We start from the raw sequence: 24,222 nt of genomic DNA, 5'->3' as shown, positions 1-24,222 counted from the left end.
TATGGTGTTACTATGGGAACTCCTGAGAGTTTCCTGGTTCACATGAAAGAGCAACAAAAAAAAACCCCACACAGTGTGGAGATGAAAGGTTGGAATATACACATGAGCACACACACACAGAGAGAACGTATTCATCTGATAGATCAAATAGGGAAAGGGAAATCGGAAACCTAGTCAGTTGCACAACTGAATGCATTCAACCAAAATACTCCTTGCCATTACATTAATAAAGCTAATATCAAACTACTGAGCACTGCTGATGAAAGTAAGGTCCCGATTCAATCAGATTGAGTGTTAACCTGCGTTGGCAAACACATGCATAGCAGATGTTTTGGCGGTGTTGGAGGTGTAATTGCTGTATGAGCTGACCAATAGGTGAGCGGTTGCTCCTGTGTGTAACAAACCACTCCCCTCCTTATTATCCCTACCGCCTTAGAAGTTCAAAACGGCGATAGAGAGTGTCGGCTAATGCATGTTTTTGTCACACCCTGATCTGTTTCACCTGTCTTTGTAATTGTCTCCAACACCCTCCAGGTGTCGTTCCCATTATCCCCCATGTATTTATACCTGTGTTCTCTATTTGCCTGTTGCCAGTTCATCTTGTTTGTCAAGTCAACCAGCTTTTTTATTCTCAACTCCTGCCTTTCCCAGTGTAACGGCTTTCTTCCTGGGAAGGAGAGGCGGACCAAAACGCAGCGTGGTTGGAGTTCTTGTTCTTTAATAAGAGACACTTAACATGAACTAACTACAAAACAATAAATGTGAAAACCGAACACAGTCTTATCTGGTGCATAGACACAAAGACAAGAAACAACCACCCACAAATCCCAACACAAAACAGGCTACCTAAATATGGTTCCCAATCTGAGAAAATGACTAACACCTGCCTCCGATTCAGAACCATATCAGTCCAAACATAGAAATAGACAAACAAGACACACAACATAGAATGCCCACCCAGCTCACGTCCTGACCAACACTAAAACAAGGACAACACAAAAGAACTATGGTCAGAACGTGACACCCAGTCTCTCTTTTTCTCACCCTCCTGGTTTTGACCCTTGCCTGTCCTGACTCTGAGCCCACCTGCCTGACCACTCTGCCTGACCCTGAGCCTGCCTACCGTCCAGTACAGTTCCCCACCTCTGGTTTACTGACCCCTGCCTGCCTTGACCTGTCTATTGCCTGAGTCTTACCTTCATACCTGATAGTTTTCATGTTCATTTGGATGGGGTTATATAATAGCCTATCTGTCCAATCGAGGTGTACACAACTGAACATCACACTTTTGAATGTTTGAACGTTGCTGCATGAACTTATAACGTTGCTGCATGGGATTTGTTAGTTTATAAAGTCAGGTGCTTTTGTTGCAATAAATTGTCATATCAAGCTAACGAAATGAGCCGCTTGTGGATTTTTGACAGCTCTAACGCAGTTCCCCCTTTAACACCACAAAAACAACCACTATGTTATTCTGATAGAAACTAGCCCAAAATCTATGCACTAATATTCAATATTGATTGAATTGAATTGCTTGTTCTTCTAGATGGAAATGACAGGAAGAACAAAAAGAAAATAACTATCATGAAGTAACTGTCTGTCATCTCTGTTGATCTACTAGGTCACCAACCCTGGTCTATCATGAAGTAAATGTCTCTCATCTCTGTTGATCTACTAGGTCACCAACCCTGGTCTATCATGAAGTAAATGCCTCATCTCTGTTGATCTACTAGGTCACCAACCCTGGTCTATCATGAAGTAAATGTCTCTCATCTCTGTTGATCTACTAGGTCACCAACCCTGGTCTATCATGAAGTAAATGTCTCATCTCTGTTGATCTACTAGGTCACCAACCCTGGTCTATCATGAAGTAAATGTCTCTCATCTATGTTGATCTACTAGGTCACCAACCCTGGTCTATCATGAAGTAAATGTCTGTCATCTCTGTTGATCTACTAGGTCACCAACCCTGGTCTATCATGAAGTAAATGTCTCATCTCTGTTGATCTACTAGGTCACCAACCCTGGTCTATCATGAAGTAAATGTCTGTCATCTCTGTTGATCTACTAGGTCACCAACCCTGGTCTATCATGAAGTAAATGTCTCATCTCTGTTGATCTACTAGGTCACCAACCCTGGTCCTGGAGAGCAACAAGATGTGCTCTTTCTGAAATGCTTGGATAGGCAACATGATCGCAGGTTAGTCAGTGTCAGACATGTTTTTCACTGGGCTCCCTCTCCGGCTCCCTCTCCGGCTCCCTCTCCGGCTCCCTCTCCGGCTCCCTCTCCGGCTCCCTCTCTGGCTCCCTGGAGCTGCTCTTCGTAGTACAGTAGTTGGTCCACTTCAAAGCCATCACTGGGCCTCTCCACCAGGCTGCTGAGGGCCTGTCTGATGCTCCCCTCATCCTCCTGCCTCTCCCTGGCTCCCTTCAGGTAGGTATACACCCTCTGGAAGACGGTTAGACCCAGCCGACGGGACACTGACCTGGGACAGACACAGGGAGAGAGACCGGGTGTCAACTCTGTCCACTAATCACACTCATCAGCCTGACATTGGCTTACATTTTGACAGTTTAAATGTTGTCCCGGCTCCCATAACATGCTCTCTGTGTAGAGTGATTTGATGTGATTACAGGAGGCAGGATATTACATTGAACTTGTACTTCAGTGAAATATCATGCTAAACATTTGCATGGTGTGCACCGTGGGCTAATCAAGCTAATCTTGAACAGAACCAGGACGATTGTTGCTAAAGCAGGTGAACAGACGTATCCAGACAGAATAACAGAACTTGGCATTTACATTTTAGTCATTTAGCAGACGCTCTTATCCAGAACGGCTTAAAGTAGTGAGTGCAACAAGAGTAGTCCATTTGTCCCTGTATGCTTTCACATAATGCATAATGGATGCTGTGAGAGATAGAGTATTACTATACCTGTCTGTCCAATAGAATGGAAAATGGAATGGAGACATACAGTGTCACTAGCCAGTGCTAAGCTGTCTAAGTGTCTGTGTGTGCTGTCATCAGTGGGTGTTCCGTTGCCATGGAGCTGGCAGCAGGAAAAGAGCAGGTCCATTGGGGCGGGCCTCGTGAATTTGACGAGGATGTGGGCCCAAGAAACTCCTGGTATCATATACCAAAGTCCACATCTTCCACTAGGAGACAACACTAGGAGACAACTCCAACACTACAACACATCAGACACTAAATGAACCGTTTCTAATGCCCAGAGCACATAGTACTGGGTTGTCATGGGACAACTGTCAAGTGTCTATTGAGATCTGTTGAGATTCACTGCATTGTTTTCTGGAGACGTCACAGTCAGAGAAAACTGACATTTAGAAAATACATCTGATCCTTCCTGTCTTCCCTGGACGCCTTTTACCAGATACTATTTCTGGAGTACTTTGGTTTGTCCAGTTATCTGATAATGGTCCTATCAGGTCTATAAATCTGGTGAAACCTCTATCCCAGAGAAATGAACCATTAGGATCTCAGATTTGACTTTATGGATGTTCTGGGGTTGTCTGGGAGAGAGGAAAGCCCAGAAGCGTAATTCATTTTCACCTAAAAGTACCATCACATTTGGGGCTATATGGTATTTTTGTCTATAGTGATCTTGGAGATGACCCTGGGGCCTCAGACAAAGCTTCAGATCAACAAAAATGTGTTTGGTTGGCCATAGTTTCAGAACTATTTCAGAAGGGAACCCTGCATCTTACAATTATACACAATTTATACACTAGAAAATACAAAATAAACAGCTTTAAAAAGTTCAAGAGAATACAAAAATACAAAACACACTGAAGGAAAATAATCACATTCCTCGACAGAGAGGTCCTCAATCAGCAGAGAGGTTCTCAATCAGCAGAGAGGTCCTCAATCAGCAGAGAGGTCCTCAATCAGCAGAGAGGTCCTCAATCAGCAGAGAGGTCCTCAATCAGCAGAGAGGTTCTCAATCAGCAGAGAGGTTCTCAATCAGCAGAGAGGTTCTCAATCAGCAGAGAGGTCCTCAATCAGCAGAGAAGTCCTCAATCAGCAGAGAGGTTCTCAGTCAGCAGAGAGGTTCTCAATCAGCAGAGAGGTTCTCAATCAGCAGAGAGGTCCTCAATCAGCAGAGAGGTCCTCAGTCAACAGAGAGGTTCTCAATCAGCAGAGAGGTTCTCAATCAGCAGAGAGGTCCTCAATCAGCAGAGAGGTTCTCAATCAGCAGAGAGGTCCTCAATCAGCAGAGAGGTCCTCAATCAGCAGAGAGGTCCTCAGTCAGCAGAGAGGTTCTCAATCAGCAGAGAGGTTCTCAGTCAGCAGAGAGGTTCTCAATCAGCAGAGAGATTCTCAATCAGCAGAGAGGTTCTCAATCAGCAGAGAGGTCCTCAATCAGCAGAGAGGTCCTCAGTCAGCAGAGAGGTTCTCAATCAGCAGAGAGGTTCTCAATCAGCAGAGAGGTTCTCAATCAACAGAGAGGTTCTCAATCAGCAGAGAGGTCCTCAATCAGCAGAGAGGTTCTCAATCAACAGAGAGGTTCTCAATCAGCAGAGAGTCTGTAGCAACAGATGGGGCTATAAGTCTGTAGCAACAGATGAAATTCCAGAGCTATCCATCCTACTTAACATTATAAGTGTCCTCAGAAGGCTGAAGTTAAGTTTAGCAATACATGTGTAATTTAGCTTTGTCTTTTTCTTAGAGAGAATATGCAGGCCTAGCAAATGCTGTCTCATTATTATAATTCCATTCTAAGTCATCTCTGGCTTGAGGCTTCCTATGGAACAGATAGAAGATAGAAACAGCTAGGATTGTGAGAGGATTGATAGTCCTCTCTGAGGTATTGTTGCAGAGGCACAAGGGAGCCTAGTGAGTGTTAGAGTCTCTCCCTCTCTCTCTCCCCTCTCTCTCTTAACAGAAGTGTCTTGTATAGACTGAACTGGGCCTCTCTTTATATGATTTTTTGGGGCAGGCATTCTGAGACACGTCAGTGAGCAGGTGGACAAATTCCAAATCTTCCTCCAGTCAAGATGAAGTGAGTGTCACCCTCTGGACGGTGACTGTCTCCACGAGGCAGAACTTTCACTCTAGAGGTGGCAGCTACCACTGTGTCAGCAGGGTCTCCACTGTGTCAGCGGGGTCTCCACTGTGTCAACGGGGTCTGCACTGTGTCAGCAGGGTCTACACTGTGTCAGCAGGGTCTCCACTGTGTCAACAGGGTCTCCACTGTGTCAGCAGGGTCTGCACTGTGTCAGCAGGGTCTGCACTGTGTCAGCAGGGTCTCCACTGTGTCAACAGGGTCTCCACTGTGTCAACAGGGTCTCCACTGTGTCAACAGGGTCTGCACTGTGTCAGCAGGGTCTCCACTGTGTCAACAGGGTCTCCACTGTGTCAGCAGGGTCTGCACTGTGTCAGCAGGGTCTCCACTGTGTCAGCAGTGTCTCCACTGTGTCAACAGGGTCTCCACTGTGTCAGCAGGGTCTCCAGTGTGTCAACAGGGTCTCCACTGTGTCAGCAGGGTCTCCACTGTGTCAACAGGGTCTCCACTGTGTCAGCAGGGTCTGCACTGTGTCAGCAGGGTCTCCAATGTAAGACTGATGATTAGAGAGGGGCAATGCGTATTGCGTACACACCAACTCCCTGCATGAGTTGTCATACCCACAACTCATCTGATCGTTTACGATTGATGGAACTGTATAATCTAATTCATCTGATTGTTTGCGATTGATGGAACTTTATAATGTAATTCAATTTTTGAGGCTCTGTGATAGCAGACATCTTTACTACAGAGTAGATTATTTTGGTCCCTCTCCACCATCTCCTTCTCCCTCTCTCTCCTCCTCGCTCCTCCTCTCTCCACCATCTCCTTCTCCCTCTCTCTCTCCTCCTCTCTCCTCCATCTCCCTCTCTCTCCTCCTCACTCCTCCTCTCTCCACCATCTCCTTCTCCCTCTCTCTCTCCTCCTCTCTCCACCATCTCCTTCTCCCTCTCTCTCTCTCCTCCTCTCTCCACCATCTCCTTCTCCCTCTCTCTCTCCTCCTCTTTCCACCATCTCCTTCTCCCTCTCTCCTCTGCGCTCCTCCTCTTTCCACCATCTCCTTCTCCCTCTCTCTACTCCTCTCTCCTCCTCTCTCCACCATCTCCTTCTCCCTCTCTCTCCTCCTCTTTCCACCATCTCCTTCTCTCTCTCTCTCCCACTCTCTCCACTATCTCCTTCTCCCTCTCTCTCTCCTCCTCTCTCCACCATCTCCTTCTCCCTCTTTCTCTCCTCCTCTATCCACCATCTCCTTCTCCCTCTCTCTCTCCTCCTCTTTCCACCATCTCCTTCTCCCTCTCTCCTCTGCGCTCCTCCTCTTTCCACCATCTCCTTCTCCCTCTCTCTCCTCCTCTCTCCACCATCTCCTTCTCCCTCTCTCTCCTCCTCTTTCCACCATCTCCTTCTCTCTCTCTCTCCCACTCTCTCCACCATCTCCTTCTCCCTCTCTCTCTCCTCCTCTCTCCACCATCTCCTTCTCCCTCTTTCTCTCCTCCTCTATCCACCATCTCCTTCTCCCTCTCTCTCTCCTCCTCTTTCCACCATCTCCTTCTCCCTCTCTCCTCTGCGCTCCTCCTCTTTCCACCATCTCCTTCTCCCTCTCTCTCCTCCTCTCTCCTCCTCTCTCCACCATCTCCTTCTCCCTCTCTCTCCTCCTCTTTCCACCATCTCCTTCTCTCTCTCTCTCTCCTCCTCTTTCCACCATCTCCTTCTCCCTCTCTCCTCCACGCTCCTCCTCTTTCCACCATCTCCTTCTCCCTCTCTCTCTCCTCCTCTCTCCACCATCTCCTTCTCCCTCTTTCTCTCCTCCTCTATCCACCATCTCCTTCTCCCTCTCTCTCTCCTCCTCTTTCCACCATCTCCTTCTCCCTCTCTCCTCTGCGCTCCTCCTCTTTCCACCATCTCCTTCTCCCTCTCTCTCCTCCTCTCTCCTCTCTCCACCATCTGCTTCTCCCTCTCTCTCCTCCTCTCTCCACCATCTCCTTCTCCCTCTCTCTCTCCTCCTCTCTCCACCATCTCCTTCTCCCTCTCTCTCTCCTCCTCTCTCCACCATCTCCTTCTCCCTCTCTCTCTCCTCCTCTCTCCACCATCTCCTTCTCCCTCTCTCCTCCGCGCTCCTCCTCTTTCCACCATCTCCTTCTCCCTCTCTCCTCTGCACTCCTCCTCTTTCCACCATCTCCTTCTCCCTCTCTCCCTCATCTCCCTCTCTCTCCTCCTCGCTCCTCCAACTCCTTCTCCCTCTCTCCACCATCTGTCTCCTCCTCTCTCCTCCTCTCTCCACCATCTCCCTCTCTCTCCCCTCCTCACTCCACCATCTCATTCTCCCTCTCTCTCCTCCTCACTCCTCCTCTCTCCACCATCTCATTCTCCCTCTCACTCTCCTCCTCTCTCCACCATCTCCTTCTCCCTCTCTCTCCTCCTCGCTCCAACATCTCCTTCTCCCTCTCTCTCCTCCTCGCTCCTCCTCTCTCCACCATCTCTTTCTCCCTCTCTCTCTCCTCCTCTCTTTTCCATCTCCTTCTCCCTCTCTCTCCTCCTCTCTCCACCATCTCCTTCTCCCTCTCTCTCTCCTCCTCTCTCCTCCATCTCCTTATCCCTCTTTCTCTCCTCCTCGCTCCTCCATCTCATTCTCCCTCTCTCTCCTCTCTCCACCATCGCCTTCTCCCTCTCTCTCCTCGCTCCTCCATCTCCTTCTCCCCCTCTCTTTCCTCCTCTCTCCTCCATCTCCTTCTCCCCCTCTCTTTCCTCCTCTCTCCTCCATCTCCTTCTCCCTCTCTCCTCTGCACTCCTCCTCTATCCACCATCTCCTTCTCCCTCTCTCTTCTCCTCGCTCCTCCTCTCTCCACCATCTCCTTATCACTCTCTCTCTCCTCCTCTCTCCACCATCTCCTTCTCCCTCTCTCTCTCCTCCACCATCTCCTTCTCCCTCTCTCTCCTCCTCTCTCCACGATCTCCTTCTCCCTCTCTCTCTCCTCCTCTCTCCACCATCTCCTTCTCCCTCTCTCTCTCCTCCTCGCTCCTCCATCTCCTTCTCCCCCTCTCACTCCTCCTCTCTCCTCCATCTCCTTCTCCCTCTCTCTCCTCCTCACTACTCCATCTCCTCCTCTTCAGTTGACCTTTACAGTCCCTACATTGAGACACAACTTTGGCTCCTACATTTGTAAACAAGCGAGGACCTATTTCCTCTCTACGGAGTTGTTTTTTTCTATACACAAATTTAAATATGCAACATTTTGACTATGACTATGATGAATAACAAAAATTGGAGCCCAAATATTGAATAGTACAAAAATATTTTATCAATCAAAATGATTCTAAATAGCCCCTTGAGGAGCTGGGGAGGGCTATGGATGAGCATGTTCTCAGTACATGTTTAATAAATGTGGTATATATCTGAAAGTGAAGAGCCCTCAAAAATGTGACTAATGGTGTGTGTGCATGTGCATGTGTTTATGAGAGTTGTCAGTCAATGATGCATACTCAATCAAACACACTCTCTTTCTCTTCCGTTCTTTTGTTCTCGTTCTCTGTATCTCTTTCTTTCTCTCGCTCCCTCTCGTTCTCTTCCTCTTGTTCTCTCTCTCGTTCTCCCCTCTCGTTCTCTCGTTCTCTCTCTAACACACACAGTAAGTGGCGCTAATCAGCATCCCTCCTCCTCCTCCTCCACCAAAACAACCCAACAGAAACTTTTGCATCAGCATCAAAGCTTACCTCTCTATTCAGCAATCAAGAAATGGCCCCCTTCTGCAGCACTTAACAACAGACAGAGGAAGTCTAAGACGGTGAGCCTGATGGATTCCCTTCACCGTAATAAAGGCCTCTTACTGAACATCTATCACAACATAATGCTGTCATAACAGGCCATGGCAGCTCATGACAACCCAGCTATCTGTTGTTGTAAATTGCAAAACGTTTTATTTGCTTACTGTGCTAGTACATTGACTTGATAGGTATAAACATTTCCCATAACACCAGAATAGGATTGTTCCAATGATGAACAGAACATTAGATTGAGGGGGGTTTGCTTTGAGCAGGTTCCCAAAGGTTCTCATGTACACAGAGTCAGACACAGTGGGCTTAAGCCTGCGTTTAGATGAGAGGTACAATCAAACATCCTGGAGCCAAGAGAGCCGTGGTGACAGATTCTGTTGCTGTAAATTGCTACCTGTTCTCCTGTCCTCCCTCCTTCCCCTCCCTTCATCCTCACTCCCTCCACCCCCCTCTTATTCCTGGGCCTTTATGAAGCGGCAGCTCTGAGGGATCTGACAGGGTCTAATTCTCTCTCCCACAGGAATTGGGCCTCTGTTATTAATACACCAGTCTCATCATGGGAGCATGGAGCTGAGAACTCACACTGTGTGTGTGTGTGTTTAACAGAATACTACTGTCGCTGTGTGAAAAGGAAAGTGTGTCCTGCTTGACGAGTGGGGCTGTGTTTTCCAGGTAACAGCCTCTTGCAGCTTCACTTAGCCCAAACTCCAAACCCATCACTTCACTTAGCCCAACCTCCAAACCCATCACTTCACTTAGCCCAAACTCCAAACCCATCACTTCACTTAGCCCAAACTCCAAACTCCATCACTTCACTTAGCCCAAACTCCAAACCCATCACTTCACTTAGCCCAAACTCCAAACCCATCACTTCACTTAGCCCAAACTCCAAACTCCATCACTTCACTTAGCCCAAACTCCAAACCCATCACTTCAGTTAGCCCAAACTCCAAACCCATCACTTCACTTAGCCCAAACTCCAAACTCCATCACTTCACTTAGCCCAAACTCCAAACCCATCACTTCACTTAGCCCAAACTCCAAACCCATCACTTCAGTTAGCCCAAACTCCAAACCCATCACTTCACTTAGCCCAAACTCCAAACCCATCACTTCACTTAGCCCAAACTCCAAACCCATCACTTCAGTTAGCCCAAACTCCAAACCCATCACTTCACTTAGCCCAAACTCCAAACCCATCACTTCACTTAGCCCAAACTCCAAACCCATCACTTCACTTAGCCCAAACTCCAAACCCATCACTTCACTTAGCCCAAACTCCAAACCCATCACTTCACTTAGCCCAAACTCCAAACCCATCACTTCAGTTAGCCCAAACTCCAAACCCATCACTTCAATTAGCCCAAACTCCAAACCCATCACTTCAATTAGCCCAAACTCCAAACCCATCACTTCACTTAGCCCAAACTCCAAACCCACCACTTCACTTAGCCCAAACTCCAAACCCATCACTTCACTTAGCCCAAACTCCAAACCCATCACTTCACTTAGCCCAAACTCCAAACCCCATCACTTCACTTAGCCCAAACTCCAAACTCCATCACTTCACTTAGCCCAAACTCCAAACTCCATCACTTCACTTAGCCCAAACCCCAAACTCATCACTTCACTTACAGTTATGTATTTATTCAGTCTGTCTGTCTGTCTGTCTGTCTGTCTGTCTGTCTGTCTGTCTGTCTGTCTGTCTGTCTGTCTGTCTGTCCAGAGAGCTGTCTGTACAGGAGAGTAGTGTTGTGGAATAGAGCTGAGGTTTGGGCCCCTGGGCCAGCAGCACCGTCAGGCCCTGCCACTCCCCTTCTCACCCTATCACACATCCACCTCACTGGGCAGACAGCAGAGGGATGGGCCCCTCTCCCACAGCTACACCAGGCTGATGTGATATCCATATTGATGTGCAGCAAAGATCGATGGATAGGACAACAAGAGGGTGGATGGATAGAGAGGCCACAGGCAGACAGGGAAACAGACTCTGCCTGGAGGTGAGATACATCCTACATTCATTTAAAACTTCAATGCTGAGTGTATTGAACATTTTAAAGTTTGCTGTTGCCAGTATGTGCAGGGATGGAAATGAAGTTAGCCCGCTCTTTAGCTGAAGTGAATATAAAAATCAAATCAAATGTGAAGTCAGGTGAAAGGAGAGGTTCTCATACTCACTCAGTCATGCGCTGAATCCTTGTCTCAGCCATGGTGCTGTTGATGACTGGAGGCCCCATGGGGACCCACTGGCCCTCTTCTGGCACTGCTTCAGCCACTGTAGAGGAAATTATGATTATTGGGGACACGCATGGGCAATTAATTCATTAAAAATACAGCTAAATGTAAGGCTTAAACTGATATTTTCGTATTTACATGATTTCATAATTTTGTGAGCAATCTTCTGATCTGTTTTAATATGCTCAAATTGAGTATAAAATCAAAGCAAATTCTCCTTGGTCTGTGTCACCTCCTACGTGACAAAATATAGAAACAAAACAACAATGATCTCTGTTAGTTCAAGAGTATCCATCACAACCTCGCATCCCCCCCACACACACCACATCTGTTCTCAACGACTGTGGGATTGTGATGGTATCTCTGCCCTTGTCTATCTAATCACAGTAAATCATGCTGTGTGTCATCTTGTCTCCACTTGGATGAAATACTGCCAGAGTGCAGGGAGAGTTGTTGGTACCATTGCCATTTAGCTTGGGTTGTTTTGAGTTATTAAAAAGTAGATTTATGTAAAGAGAGCAGGGGAAGTGCATCCAAATCTTTTATTTGGTGTAATCAATTACACATCCACCCACCCACAGAGAGAGAGAGAGAGAGAGAGAGAGAGAGAGAGAGAGAGAGAGAGAGAGAGCTGTAGATGTCCTAGCCAGCGTCTTTAACCTAAAACAGAGTGATAGGTGAGAGAAGAAGACATCAACACAACACATGGTCACTTTTAGAGAAATACACAACTCATTCACATTCAGGTAAAGTAGTAACTTGATTTATTTAGCATTTTGTTTCATTGTTTGTACTGGAAAAACAGGAAAAGGTCCTGGCACACTTCCGGTCAGATGCAAATGTATTTTAATAGTAGCTGAGCTTTCGTTCAGTCGAGATTCATCTGAGCATGCCTCCAGCACCTTCACTAATCAGTTTTGGGTGTGTGGTTATTCTCTTCGTTATTTACATGAAAGTTTGAAATCATTGTCACCAAGGCAGTACTTCCACAGTGGGTTGGAAGAAAGTTTGTCATTGTATGTTTCCAGACTTATCTAGGCCAATATTAAATAAAAGCAGCTGCTGAGAGTAGAGCTTCACCACAGGTGAGCAGGCAGAGAGGCGGTGTCTAGAAGCTGCCAGTATCTGACATGAGGTTCCACGGTTCACTGGGCCAGCTAAGAGAGAGTGTGTGTGTGTGTGTGTGTGTGTGTGTGTGTGTGTGTGTGTGTGTGTGTGTGTGTGTGTGTGTACATTGTGAGTGACACGGGAGATGGAGTGTGTGTGCGTGTGTGTGAATCAGAGTAAGTCATTATTTGTAAGAAGAGAGAAATACGTGTGAGGGATAGAATACATGGATAAACAGGCATTCCTTTCCATTCTCTGTGGATTAAACAGGCATTCTTTTCCATTCTCTGTGGATTAAACATGCATTCCTTTCCACTCTCTGTGGATTAAACATGCATTCCTTTCCATTCTCTGTGGATTAAACAGGCATTCTTTTCCATTCTCTGTGGATTAAACAGACATTCCTTTCCACTTTCTGTGGAATAAACATGCATTCCTTTCTATTCTCTGTGGATTAAACAGGCATTCATTTCCATTCTCTGTGGATTAAACAGGCATTCCTTTCCACTCTCTGTGGATTAAACATGCATTCCTTTCCATTCTCTGTGGATTAAACATGCATTCCTTTCCATTCTCTGTGGATTAAACAGGCATTCCTTTCCACTCTCTGTGGATTAAACATGCATTCCTTTCCATTCTCTGTGGATTAAACATGCATTCCTTTCCATTCTCTGTGGATTAAACATGCATTTCTTTCCACTCTCTGTGGATTAAACATGCATTCCTTTTCATTCTCTGTGGATTAAACAGGCATTAGTTTACATTCTCTGTGGATTAAACATTCATTCCTTTCCATTCTCTGTGGATTAAACATGCATTCCTTTCCATTCTCTGTGGATTAAACAGGCATTCCTTTCCACTCTCTGTGGATTAAACATGCATTCCTTTCCACTCTCTGTGGATTAAACATGCATTCCTTTCCATTCTCTGTGGATTAAACATGCATTTCTTTCCATTCTCTGTGGATTAAACATGCATTCCTTTCCACTCTCTGTGGATTAAACATGCATTCCTTTCCATTCTCTGTGGATTAAACATGCATTCCTTTCCACTCTCTGTGGATTAAACATGCATTCCTTTCCATTCTCTGTGGATTAAACATGCATTCCTTTCCACTCTCTGTGGATTAAACATGCATTCCTTTCCATTCTCTGTGGATTAAACATGCATTCCTTTCCACTCTCTGTGGATTAAACATGCATTCCTTTCCATTCTCTGTGGATTAAACATGCATTCCTTTCCATTCTCTGTGGATTAAACATGCATTCCTTTCCATTCTCTGTGGATTAAACATGCATTCCTTTCCATTCTCTGTGGATTAAACATGCATTCCTTTCCATTCTCTGTGGATTAAACATGCATTCCTTTCCACTCTCTGTGGATTAAACATGCATTCCTTTCCATTCTCTGTGGATTAAACATGCATTCCTTACTATTCTCTGTGGATTAAACATGCATTCCTTACCATTCTCTGTGGATTAAACAGGCATTCCTTTCCATTCTCTGTGGATTAAACATGCATTCCTTTCCACTCTCTGTGGATTAAACATGCATTCCTTTCCATTCTCTGTGTATTAAACATGCATTCCTTTCCATTCTCTGTGGATTAAACATACATTCCTTTCCACTCTCTGTGGATTAAACATGCATTCCTTTCCATTCTCTGTGGATTAAACAGGCATTCCTTTCCACTCTCTGTGGATTAAACATGCATTCCTTTCCATTCTCTGTGGATTAAACATGCATTCCTTTCCATTCTCTGTGGATTAAACAGGCATTCCTTTCCACTCTCTGTGGATTAAACATGCATTCCTTTCCATTCTCTGTGGATTAAACATGCATTCCTTTCCACTCTCTGTGGATTAAACATGCATTCCTTTCCATTCTCTGTGGATTAAACATGCATTCCTTTCCACTCTCTGTGGATTAAACATGCATTCCTTTCCATTCTCTGTGGATTAAACATGCATTCCTTTCCATTCTCTGTGGATTAAACATGCATTCCTTTCCATTCTCTGTGGATTAAACATGCATTCCTTTCCATTCTCTGTGGATTAAACATGCATTCCTTTCCATTCTCTGTGGATTAAACATGCATTCCTTTCCACTCTCTGTGGATTAAACATGCATTCCTTTCCATTCTCTGTGGATTAAACATGCATTCCTTACTATTCTCTGTGGATTAAACATGCATTCCTTACCATTCTCTGTGGATTAAACAGGCATTCCTTTCCATTCTCTGTGGATTAAACATGCATTCCTTTCCACTCTCTGTGGATTAAACATGCATTCCTTTCCATTCTCTGTGTATTAAACATGCATTCCTTTCCATTCTCTGTGGATTAAACATACATTCCTTTCCACTCTCTGTGGATTAAACATGCATTCCTTTCCATTCTCTGTGGATTAAACAGGCATTCCTTTCCACTCTCTGTGGATTAAACATGCATTCCTTTCCATTCTCTGTGGATTAAACATGCATTCCTTTCCATTCTCTGTGGATTAAACAGGCATTCCTTTCCACTCTCTGTGGATTAAACATGCATTCCTTTCCACTCTCTGTGGATTAAACATGCATTCCTTTCCATTCTCTGTGGATTAAACATGCATTCCTTTCCATTCTCTGTGGATTAAACATGCATTCCTTTCCACTCTCTGTGGATTAAACATGCATTCCTTTCCATTCTCTGTGGATTAAACATGCATTCCTTTCCACTCTCTGTGGATTAAACATGCATTCATTTCCATTCTCTGTGGATTAAACATGCATTCCTTTCCACTCTCTGTGGATTAAACATGCATTCCTTTCCATTCTCTGTGGATTAAACATGCATTCCTTTCCATTCTCTGTGGATTAAACATGCATTCCTTTCCATTCTCTGTGGATTAAACATGCATTAGTTTACATTCTCTGTGGATTAAACATGCATTCCTTTCCATTCTCTGTGGATTAAACAGGCATTATTTTCCATTCTCTGTGGATTAAACATGCATTAGTTTACATTATCTGTGGATTAAACATGCATTCCTTTCCATTCTCTGTGGATTATGCATGCATTCCTTTCCATTCTCTGTGGATTAAACATGCCTTCCTTTCCATTCTCTGTGGATTAAACATGCATTCCTTTTCATTCTCTGTGGATTAAACAGGCATTCCTTTCCATTCTCTGTGGATTAAACATGCATTCCTTTCCATTCTCTGTGGACTAAACATGCATTCCTTTCCATTCTCTGTGGATTAAACAGGCATTCCTTCCTTTCCTTTCTATTCCACCAGACCACTGTTGCTCTCCACTCCCTTCCCGGTTTAAGTAAAGTGACAGAACAGACAGTAATCTAGTGCTTGGACACACAGGAGTAACTAGTCTGTCTGTTGTTAGTGACAGAACAGACAGTAATCTAGTGCTTGGACACACAGGAGTAACTAGTCTGTCTGTTGTTAGTGACAGAACAGACAGTAATCTAGTGCTTGGACACACAGGAGTAACTAGTCTGTCTGTTGTTAGTGACAGAACAGACAGTAATCTAGTGCTTGGACACACAGGAGTAACTAGTCTGTCTGTTGTTAGTGACAGAACAGACAGTAATCTAGTGCTTGGACACACAGGAGTAACTTGAGCAATTTCTTCAAATATCAAATGGAGAACTTGAAAATAGAGGCAAAATAAGTGCTTTTTTTTGGACTTGTTTAGAAAGAAGGGAGCTTGACAGGAAATGCATTGAATGGTGTTGTGGTGAGCATGCTGGACGGTGAGAGAGGAGGATTTACACCTACCTATAGAACACACAGAACATCAACGTGTTCAACACGTCAGGAGGAAGAACCCTAATAAGGTATAGAGAGGATGTAATACAGGGGAAACATCCCAGCCCTATCCAGACATCCATACGAAGGTAAGCACATCTGATATAGCTACTCTAGCACCGGAAAACATCCCAGCCCTATCCAGACATCCATACGAAGGTAAGCACATCTGATATAGCTACTCTAGCACCGGGAAACATCCCAGCCCTATCCAGACATCCATACGAAGGTAAGCACATCTGATATAGCTACTCTAGCACCGGGAAACATCCCAGCCCTATCCAGACATCCATACGAAGGTAAGCACATCTGATATAGCTACTCTAGCACCGGTAAACATCCCAGCCCTATCCAGACATCCATACGAAGGTAAGCACATCTGATATAGCTACTCTAGCACCGGTAAACATCCCAGCCCTATCCAGACATCCATACGAAGGTAAGCACATCTGATATAGCTACTCTAGCACCGGTAAACAGCAGCACAGTGAAAGACCTGATCAATGCTCCAACCAGACATGCTCTCAGTCCACCGCAGGCCTTCCAGTACAGTTAATGTAGGAGTGTGTTCACGGTGTGGAAACACATCAATATCCTTAACATCGGTAGGCTGCAGCTACATCAATTACCACTGCAGAGCACTTGTAACCTGGTTTCTCACTACTCTGCTACCATTAGGACAAGTCCATCGACCCCCTGCGTGGTGTGTTCTAACTCACCGCTGAGCTCTCCTTCCAGAACCTGCTCCATGTGTCTCATCATGGCCTCCAGGTCGCTGTCCTGAGGAACAACAAAGGTCAGAGTTCACACTCAGTTATCGTTTATTATATTTACAGCTGTTTAACTTGGCATTTTGATGTAAATGACAGGGTCAAACGGTCAATACATGTGCTGGAGTATCCTGAGTATGTTTCACCGGTATAAAACAAACCTAGAGAATCATTTGAGCAGGTGTCCAAGCAGTCCAACTACACACAGAGAGGTAGTGGATCTCAGGAGATGGAGGTCAGTGAGCTGAGCTGTACAACAACAACAAGCACACAGCAACTCTCTCAGGGATTCCCCGACCCTGTCAGATATGTCAGGTAGGGGTTCCGATCCCTTCCCCCTACAGACAGCAACAGCCAATCACACTGTCTGTATAGACCCCACATCCCAGCATCCCCCTCTCTCCGTGGCCCCCAGGGCACCACACCACCACAGCACCTCTGCTGAGGAGAAATGAAGCATCAGCCATGAGACATCTTTCAGCTGTCAGATTGTCAGAAGGAGCTCCTCTCCGTGGCGTCACATGACAATTTCTCCATTGATGAGGCTCCAAGGGGCCAGGAAACAGCAGCTGCTGCATAGCCTCAGTGTGTGTTAGACCCTGGCTGGACTCTCCTGGGTACAGCATTGTGATGTGTACCACATCCATGTGACAAAGGAGGGGAAAGAGGGAGTCACCCCCGTTGCCCTGCGTTACTGTCATCCAACAGGACGGCGTGGAGAGACAAATGTCGCAGCACAAGCTACAAGAAGCTGGAGAAGATGAGTGAGTGTTTGGATGAAGCCACACTGGCACCATCTCATAGGTGAGGTGAAGCGTGCAGTGCCCTACTATACAACTAATGAATCTGTGGGAAATGTGTCTTCATCTAGGAGGACAAACCTGTACAAGCAGGGAGTGCATGGTTAAGAGAGAACTAGTCTAAACCGTTTCTCCTCCACTGGATTCCCTCTGACACCACCACAGCTGAAAGGCTACATCCAACTACCTGCCATGTGTGGTAGCAGAATCATAATTAGTTAGGTAACATTGATAAATAAGATGTTTTATCTACATAATAATGCTTATGTGAGATATTTGTCAGTAGGATGTCTTCTTTTTGGATGATACTGTTGGCAGTTTGCAGTTATCCCTTCTCTGCTAGGGCTCAGTTACTTGGGGCCCAGAGAGGGGAGAGGTCAGGTTGGTCTTATCTGTGAATGTGTCTGTAACTATTCCAAAACCATGTGAAGGAATGGCGTGATTAAAGGGGACCAGTTAGTTGGCTCCACAATGTCTGTGTACCAGTCACTCCTCTTCGTGAGTTTGTCCAGGAGGGGTTGTATTTTTGATGTATCTAGAATTGACAATTGATATATGCCATTGGATGAGGTAATGTTTTGGTACTATGTTGTACCAAGAACGAGAAGTAGAACCTCGTTTTAGGAGAGCAAACTGAACGATAATTTATAGCTAATGCTGTCTGGCTATGGGATACTCCTCTCTCAAGTAAAGTCTTCCTTTGTAATGTTCATAAGATCTGTTATTCGTCATGTGAGTTGAGAGGGGTGTGTCTTAGCTATAAATGATACTAAGAATTGTTTTGTAAGCACTCTCAGAGAATTCATTTATAGACACTGAATTGATCTGAGAGTCACAGGGCTATGGTGAAGCTCATATAATTAAATATGGACTTTATGATAACTCTGACTTGTGTGTGGTTTGCTCTCTCATGATTTGTTAATACAGGAAATGACCACGACACATACTTATCTCTGGCAACACACTAATTTACCAACTCCCAAAACTGAATTCTTCTTTTTTTAGTTGCTCGCTTTGTTCTTTTCTACCTTTCTCCTTTCTCCTGTCCTTTCTCCCAACAGTGACAAATAGTTTTAATCTAGCTTGGCCTTCCTTCTCTCATGGTGCAGTGGGAAGAGATTGGGTTGCAGCCTTGAGATATCCCCTCATCTGTGTGTGTTGGGGGAAGGAGGGAATATATTTTTTCTCTGCAGGGGGGGGGGGGGGGGGGGGGGGGGGTAGAATGCTGAATGAAAATCATTGCGTAACTAAATTAAGAATAAACTAGCTTCTCTCGGTTTGATGCAGTCAAGATAAGTATTATGTAATCAGATGGGATGATAAATAACTAGCAAGAAGTTAGTCTACTAGCGCGAGTTAACAGTACTTGCCATCTCTCTGTCTCTCTCTGTGTCTCTGTCTCTCTCTGTGTCTCTGTGTGTCTCTCTCTGTGTCTCTCTGTCTCTCTTTATTTCTGTGCCAGCTCCCATGCGAGTTAACAGTACTTGCCATCTCTCTGTCTCTCTCTGTGTCTCTGTCTCTCTCTGTGTCTCTCTCTCTCTGTGTCTGTCTCTCTCTGTGTCTCTCTCTCTCTGTGTCTCTGTCTCTCTCTGTGTCTCTGTGTGTCTCTGTCTCTCTCTGTGTCTCTGTGTGTCTCTCTCTGTGTCTCTCTGTCTCTCTGCATTTCTGTGCCAGCTCCCATGCGAGTTAACAGTACTTGCCATCTCTCTGTCTCTCTCTGTGTCTCTGTCTCTCTCTGTGTCTCTCCCTCTCTGTGTCTCTGTGTGTCTCTCTCTGTGTCTCTCTGTCTCTCTGTATTTCTGTGCCAGCTCCCATGTCACTCACATTGCACACACAAACACACCCACACAGCCTCTCCCCTGCTCCCTAGCACCATGCTCCCTTCCTTTGCTCTGGTTAATAAAGTACCCCCCCAAAAAATGTTTTTCTACTACTTCCCTCACTCGGATCGGACCGAACCTGGTGTGGACCGGGTGAATGTTTTAAAAATGAATTGTGTCCAGCTGGGAAAGCCCCAGGTCCATTTCAAAACAGGACCTCTAAATCCCATCAGCATTTATTCTCATCATTCAGATTATACTAATTCAAATCATGAAGTGTTTAATGTGATGTGATTTTGATTTAATTTGCATTGATGTCAGAGTGATTAGAGGGACAATAGAGCGCTGAGTACCAGACCATTCATTAGCAACCTGACAGCCGTTAGTGAGTTGGGTACCAGCAATGCATCAGCACCATCCATGTAGGCTTACAGGGAGCAGAATAGGAGGGGAATACCGTGACTCAGTGGCAGTAGTGGTGCATGGGTAAAATCACTGGGGAAGCCCTCACCCTCAAAAAGATCCATATTACAACCTATGTGTTGTGATAATTGCGTTGTTTGCTCTATAACCTGCTAGTTCACATGCCTTGCCACAGTGATACACAGGCCTAAAGGCCGAGACCACAAGAAGACACAGTGGCAGAATAGATTCAACCACACCTTTGTTTTATCACAAATCTGAAGAGCAACCTCTGTCTAGTGAAGTCCACAAAGCATATTGCAGGTACAGTAACAGACAGTTAGTTACATGACCTACAGCATGGTCAAGCAAGTTAATGTTCCCAACATTTTTGGACCACTAAACAACTATTGCTTTAGAACCACAGAGTTACCGCAAGTCACAACGAAAACAGGAGCCTCCACTGTTCCAGCACCATTTCAACATCATCAAATCACCTCTGCTCAGTCTAATACAGTGACAACTAAAAGATACCAAAAACTATTTAGTCCAATCAATGTAAGCTAAATATGATGTGGCTGTCCATGGTTCTGATTTGTGTGTGTGTGTTCATGCAAGTAGAAAAACATCTTTCATGTGGATGAAACGGTCTATCACTCTGTCGTACAGTACACACTTTTATTATTTGTTGTCCTAGGCTACCTGGCTAAAATGCTTGCTCACTAGCCTAACTTCTATTCATGGTCAAAGTTAGAACTACTTCAATCTTCTTAGGGCCAGGTGTCCCGCTGTGGAACTGGAGAGCACGCAATTCAAATAAATAGTCAGAAATATTATGGATTTTATGTACATATAAGTGTCTTATATTGGCAGACAGCTTAAATTCTTGTTAATCTAACTGCACTGTACGATTTACAGTAGCTATTACAGTGAAAATATGCCATGCGATTGTTTGAGATTGCACAGGTTCATACATTCACAGATAACGATTAAATATTCACTTACTTTTTCATCCAAAGGGTCCCAGCTATAACATGTAGTGTCGTTTTGTTAGATAAAATCCTTCTTTATATCCCTAAAAGTCCTTTTAGTTGGCGCCATCGATTTGAGTAATCCACTCGTTCAACTTGCAGAGAAAGGAATCCGAAAATCTACCCCTAAACTTTGTTTCAACAAGTCAAAATACATTTCTATTTACTCCTCAGATACCCTAAAATGTAATCAAACTATAATATTTATTTCGGAAAGAAGTATGTTCAATAGGAAACTGATTTTAGCAGGTGCGTAATGTCTTCATGGCACGCGCAAACATGAATTTCCAAGACTGTCCCTCTACTAAAACTGATATTTCTTATTCGTTTTTGAAGTTACACGCCTGAAACCTTGAACATAGACTGCTGACACCCTGTGGAAGCCATAGGAATTGCATCCAGGGAGCTAATTTTCAATATGACCTTTCTCTTGCATTTCTAAGAGGATGTTCTCTCTCTCAAAAAAAGTCAGTTTGGTTTTTCTTCTACCATATCTATTGTGTTATATTCTCCAAAATTATTTTAACATTTCTACAAACTTCAAAGTGTTTTCTTTCCAATTATATGCATATCCTGGCTTCAGGGCCTGAACTACAGGCAGTTTACTTTGGGCACGTCATTCAGACCGGAAGTGGAGAAAAAAGGGGCCTAGCCCTAAGAAGTTCATTGGCCTTCTACATCTAGGTACATATTGAACAGTGTCTTCTAAATTAAAGAGGTAAACGCAAAGCAAGAATATGTTGGCTACATGAAGTTGCTAAGAAAAAAACATTCAATGTAGCCAAAGATGATAGGTCCCCTAGGAGTCACATTACTTCCTACCCTGTCACAATAACTCCTCCCTTGCATTTTCATTCGCTGTCATGTCAAACAGCACTGTGCCCACTATTATATTGGAACTATATAATTTGGATAGATATTCTATTTCCATGATTCCAACAGTTAACCCAAGTGTTTTGCTCTAAATCACAAGTCAAATTGCAACATTTGGTTAAAAATAAGGCCCAGATTGCTTGCCAATATCGTGCAGCCCTACGTGACAGTATGGAAATGATCTCAAATGCAGAAATTGATGACAATGATGACTTTTTGTGGGCTGAAGTTGAATTGAACAGTATAAAACAATCAGAATGGAGAAAGACCCATTGAAATCACTTATAATGTATGTGTTGCCACCCTAGAGTCACACACTACTCATAAAGCTCATTTAGAACTTTTATTATTAAAAAACATATAATACCGTCAATAACGTGATATATCATTTTGGCCATATCGCACAGCCCTATCTCAGTCCATGACTAATTTAGGAAAGGGCCAATATTAGCTTGCTGGCTAGCTAGCCACCGGAGGACAACAACACAACGAGATGCAACAATTCAAGATTTTCTGTCAATGATTTATGCTCTCAGTGGGATTTGATAAGAGTGACGCAGTCTTTTTGGTGCGCCAGGACCATTCACATTTGAGCTCGCTCAGTTTAGCTCAAAGCTGATTGGCACATTTTGATACTTTTTTTGTCAAGGCAGGCCAGACACTGGCTGGCTTCCCTTGTCTTCAATGCTACGGGCGGCATCAATGTCTGGCTTCCCTTGTCTTCAATGCTACGGGCGGCATCAATGTCTGGCTTCCCTTCTCTTCAATGCTACGGGCGGCATCAATGTCTGGCTTCCCTTGTCTTCAATGCTACGGGCGGCATCAATGTCTGGCTTCCCTTGTCTTCAATGCTACGGGTGGCATCAATGTCTGGCTTCCCTTGTCTTCAATGCTACGGGCGGCATCAATGTCTGGCTTCCCTTGTCTTCAATGCTACGGGCGGCATCAATGTCTGGCTTCCCTTGTCTTCAATGCTACGGGCGGCATCAATGTCTGGCTTCCCTTGTCTTCAATGCTACGGGCGGCATCAATGTCTGGCTTCCCTTGTCTTCAATGCTACGGGCGGCATCAATGTCTGGCTTCCCTTGTCTTCAATGCTACGGGCGGCATCAATGTCTGGCTTCCCTTGTCTTCAATGCTACGGGCGGCATCAATGTCTGGCTTCCCTTGTCTTCAATGCTACGGGCGGCATCAATGTCTGGCTTCCCTTGTCTTCAATGCTACGGGCGGCATCAATGTCTGGCTTCCCTTGTCTTCAATGCTACGGGCGGCATCAATGTCTGGCTTCCCTTGTCTTCAATGCTACGGGCGGCATCAATGTCTGGCTTCCCTTGTCTTCAATGCTACGGGCGGCATCAATGTCTGGCTTCCCTTCTCTTCAATGCTACGGGCGGCATCAATGTCTGGCTTCCCTTGTCTTCAATGCTACGGGCGGCATCAATGTCTGGCTTCCCTTGTCTTCAATGCTACGGGCGGCATCAATGTCTGGCTTCCCTTGTCTTCAATGCTACGGGCGGCATCAATGTCTGGCTTCCCTTGTCTTCAATGCTACGGGCGGCATCAATGTCTGGCTTCCCTTGTCTTCAATGCTACGGGCGGCATCAATGTCTGGCTTCCCTTGTCTTCAATGCTACGGGCGGCATCAATGTCTGGCTTCCCTTGTCTTCAATGCTACGGGTGGCATCAATGTCTGGCTTCCCTTGTCTTCAATGCTACGGGCGGCATCAATGTCTGGCTTCCCTTGTCTTCAATGCTACGGGCGGCATCAATGTCTGGCTTCCCTTGTCTTCAATGCTACGGGCGGCATCAATGTCTGGCTTCCCTTGTCTTCAATGCTACGGGCGGCATCAATGTCTGGCTTCCCTTGTCTTCAATGCTACGGGCGGCATCAATGTCTGGCTTCCCTTGTCTTCAATGCTACGGGCGGCATCAATGTCTGGCTTCCCTTGTCTTCAATGCTACGGGCGGCATCAATGTCTGGCTTCCCTTGTCTTCAATGCTACGGGCGGCATCAATGTCTGGCTTCCCTTGTCTTCAATGCTACGGGCGGCATCAATGTCTGGCTTCCCTTGTCTTCAATGCTACGGGCGGCATCAATGTCTGGCTTCCCTTGTCTTCAATGCTACGGGCGGCATCAATGTCTGGCTTCCCTTGTCTTCAATGCTACGGGCGGCATCAATGTCTGGCTTCCCTTCTCTTCAATGCTACGGGCGGCATCAATGTCTGGCTTCCCTTGTCTTCAATGCTACGGGCGGCATCAATGTCTGGCTTCCCTTGTCTTCAATGCTACGGGCGGCATCAATGTCTGGCTTCCCTTGTCTTCAATGCTACGGGCGGCATCAATGTCTGGCTTCACTTCTCTTCAATGCTACGGGCGGCATCAATGTCTGGCTTCCCTTGTCTTCAATGCTACGGGCGGCATCAATGTCTGGCTTCCCTTGTCTTCAATGCTACGGGCGGCATCAATGTCTGGCTTCCCTTCTCTTCAATGCTACGGGCGGCATCAATGTCTGGCTTCCCTTGTCTTCAATGCTACGGGCGGCATCAATGTCTGGCTTCCCTTGTCTTCAATGCTACGGGCGGCATCAA

The 24,222-nt window shown here is 45.4% G+C and overlaps 1 protein-coding gene across 1 annotated transcript in view; it reads right to left on the bottom strand.

The window, feature by feature from the left end:
* Positions 1-1,612: 1,612 nt before the first annotated feature.
* Positions 1,613-24,222, bottom strand: part of LOC110520779 (serine/threonine-protein kinase Nek11-like) — a 93,928-nt gene continuing 71,318 nt past the window's right edge. The window contains exons 14-16 of the mRNA XM_036966585.1: positions 16,657-16,717; positions 10,969-11,065; positions 1,613-2,486 (exon numbers count right to left, since the gene is read on the bottom strand). Coding sequence (XP_036822480.1) covers positions 2,225-2,486; positions 10,969-11,065; positions 16,657-16,717 — 420 coding nt within the window. The 3' untranslated portion in view covers positions 1,613-2,224. The remainder of the gene's footprint in view (positions 2,487-10,968; positions 11,066-16,656; positions 16,718-24,222) is intronic.

The sequence above is a fragment of the Oncorhynchus mykiss genome, chromosome 3 (assembly GCF_013265735.2).
Source record: "Oncorhynchus mykiss isolate Arlee chromosome 3, USDA_OmykA_1.1, whole genome shotgun sequence".
NCBI classification, from domain to species: Eukaryota; Metazoa; Chordata; class Actinopteri; order Salmoniformes; family Salmonidae; genus Oncorhynchus; species Oncorhynchus mykiss.
The sequence above is the reverse complement of the archived record's forward strand: the minus strand, read 5'-3'. Positions and strand labels throughout refer to the sequence as shown.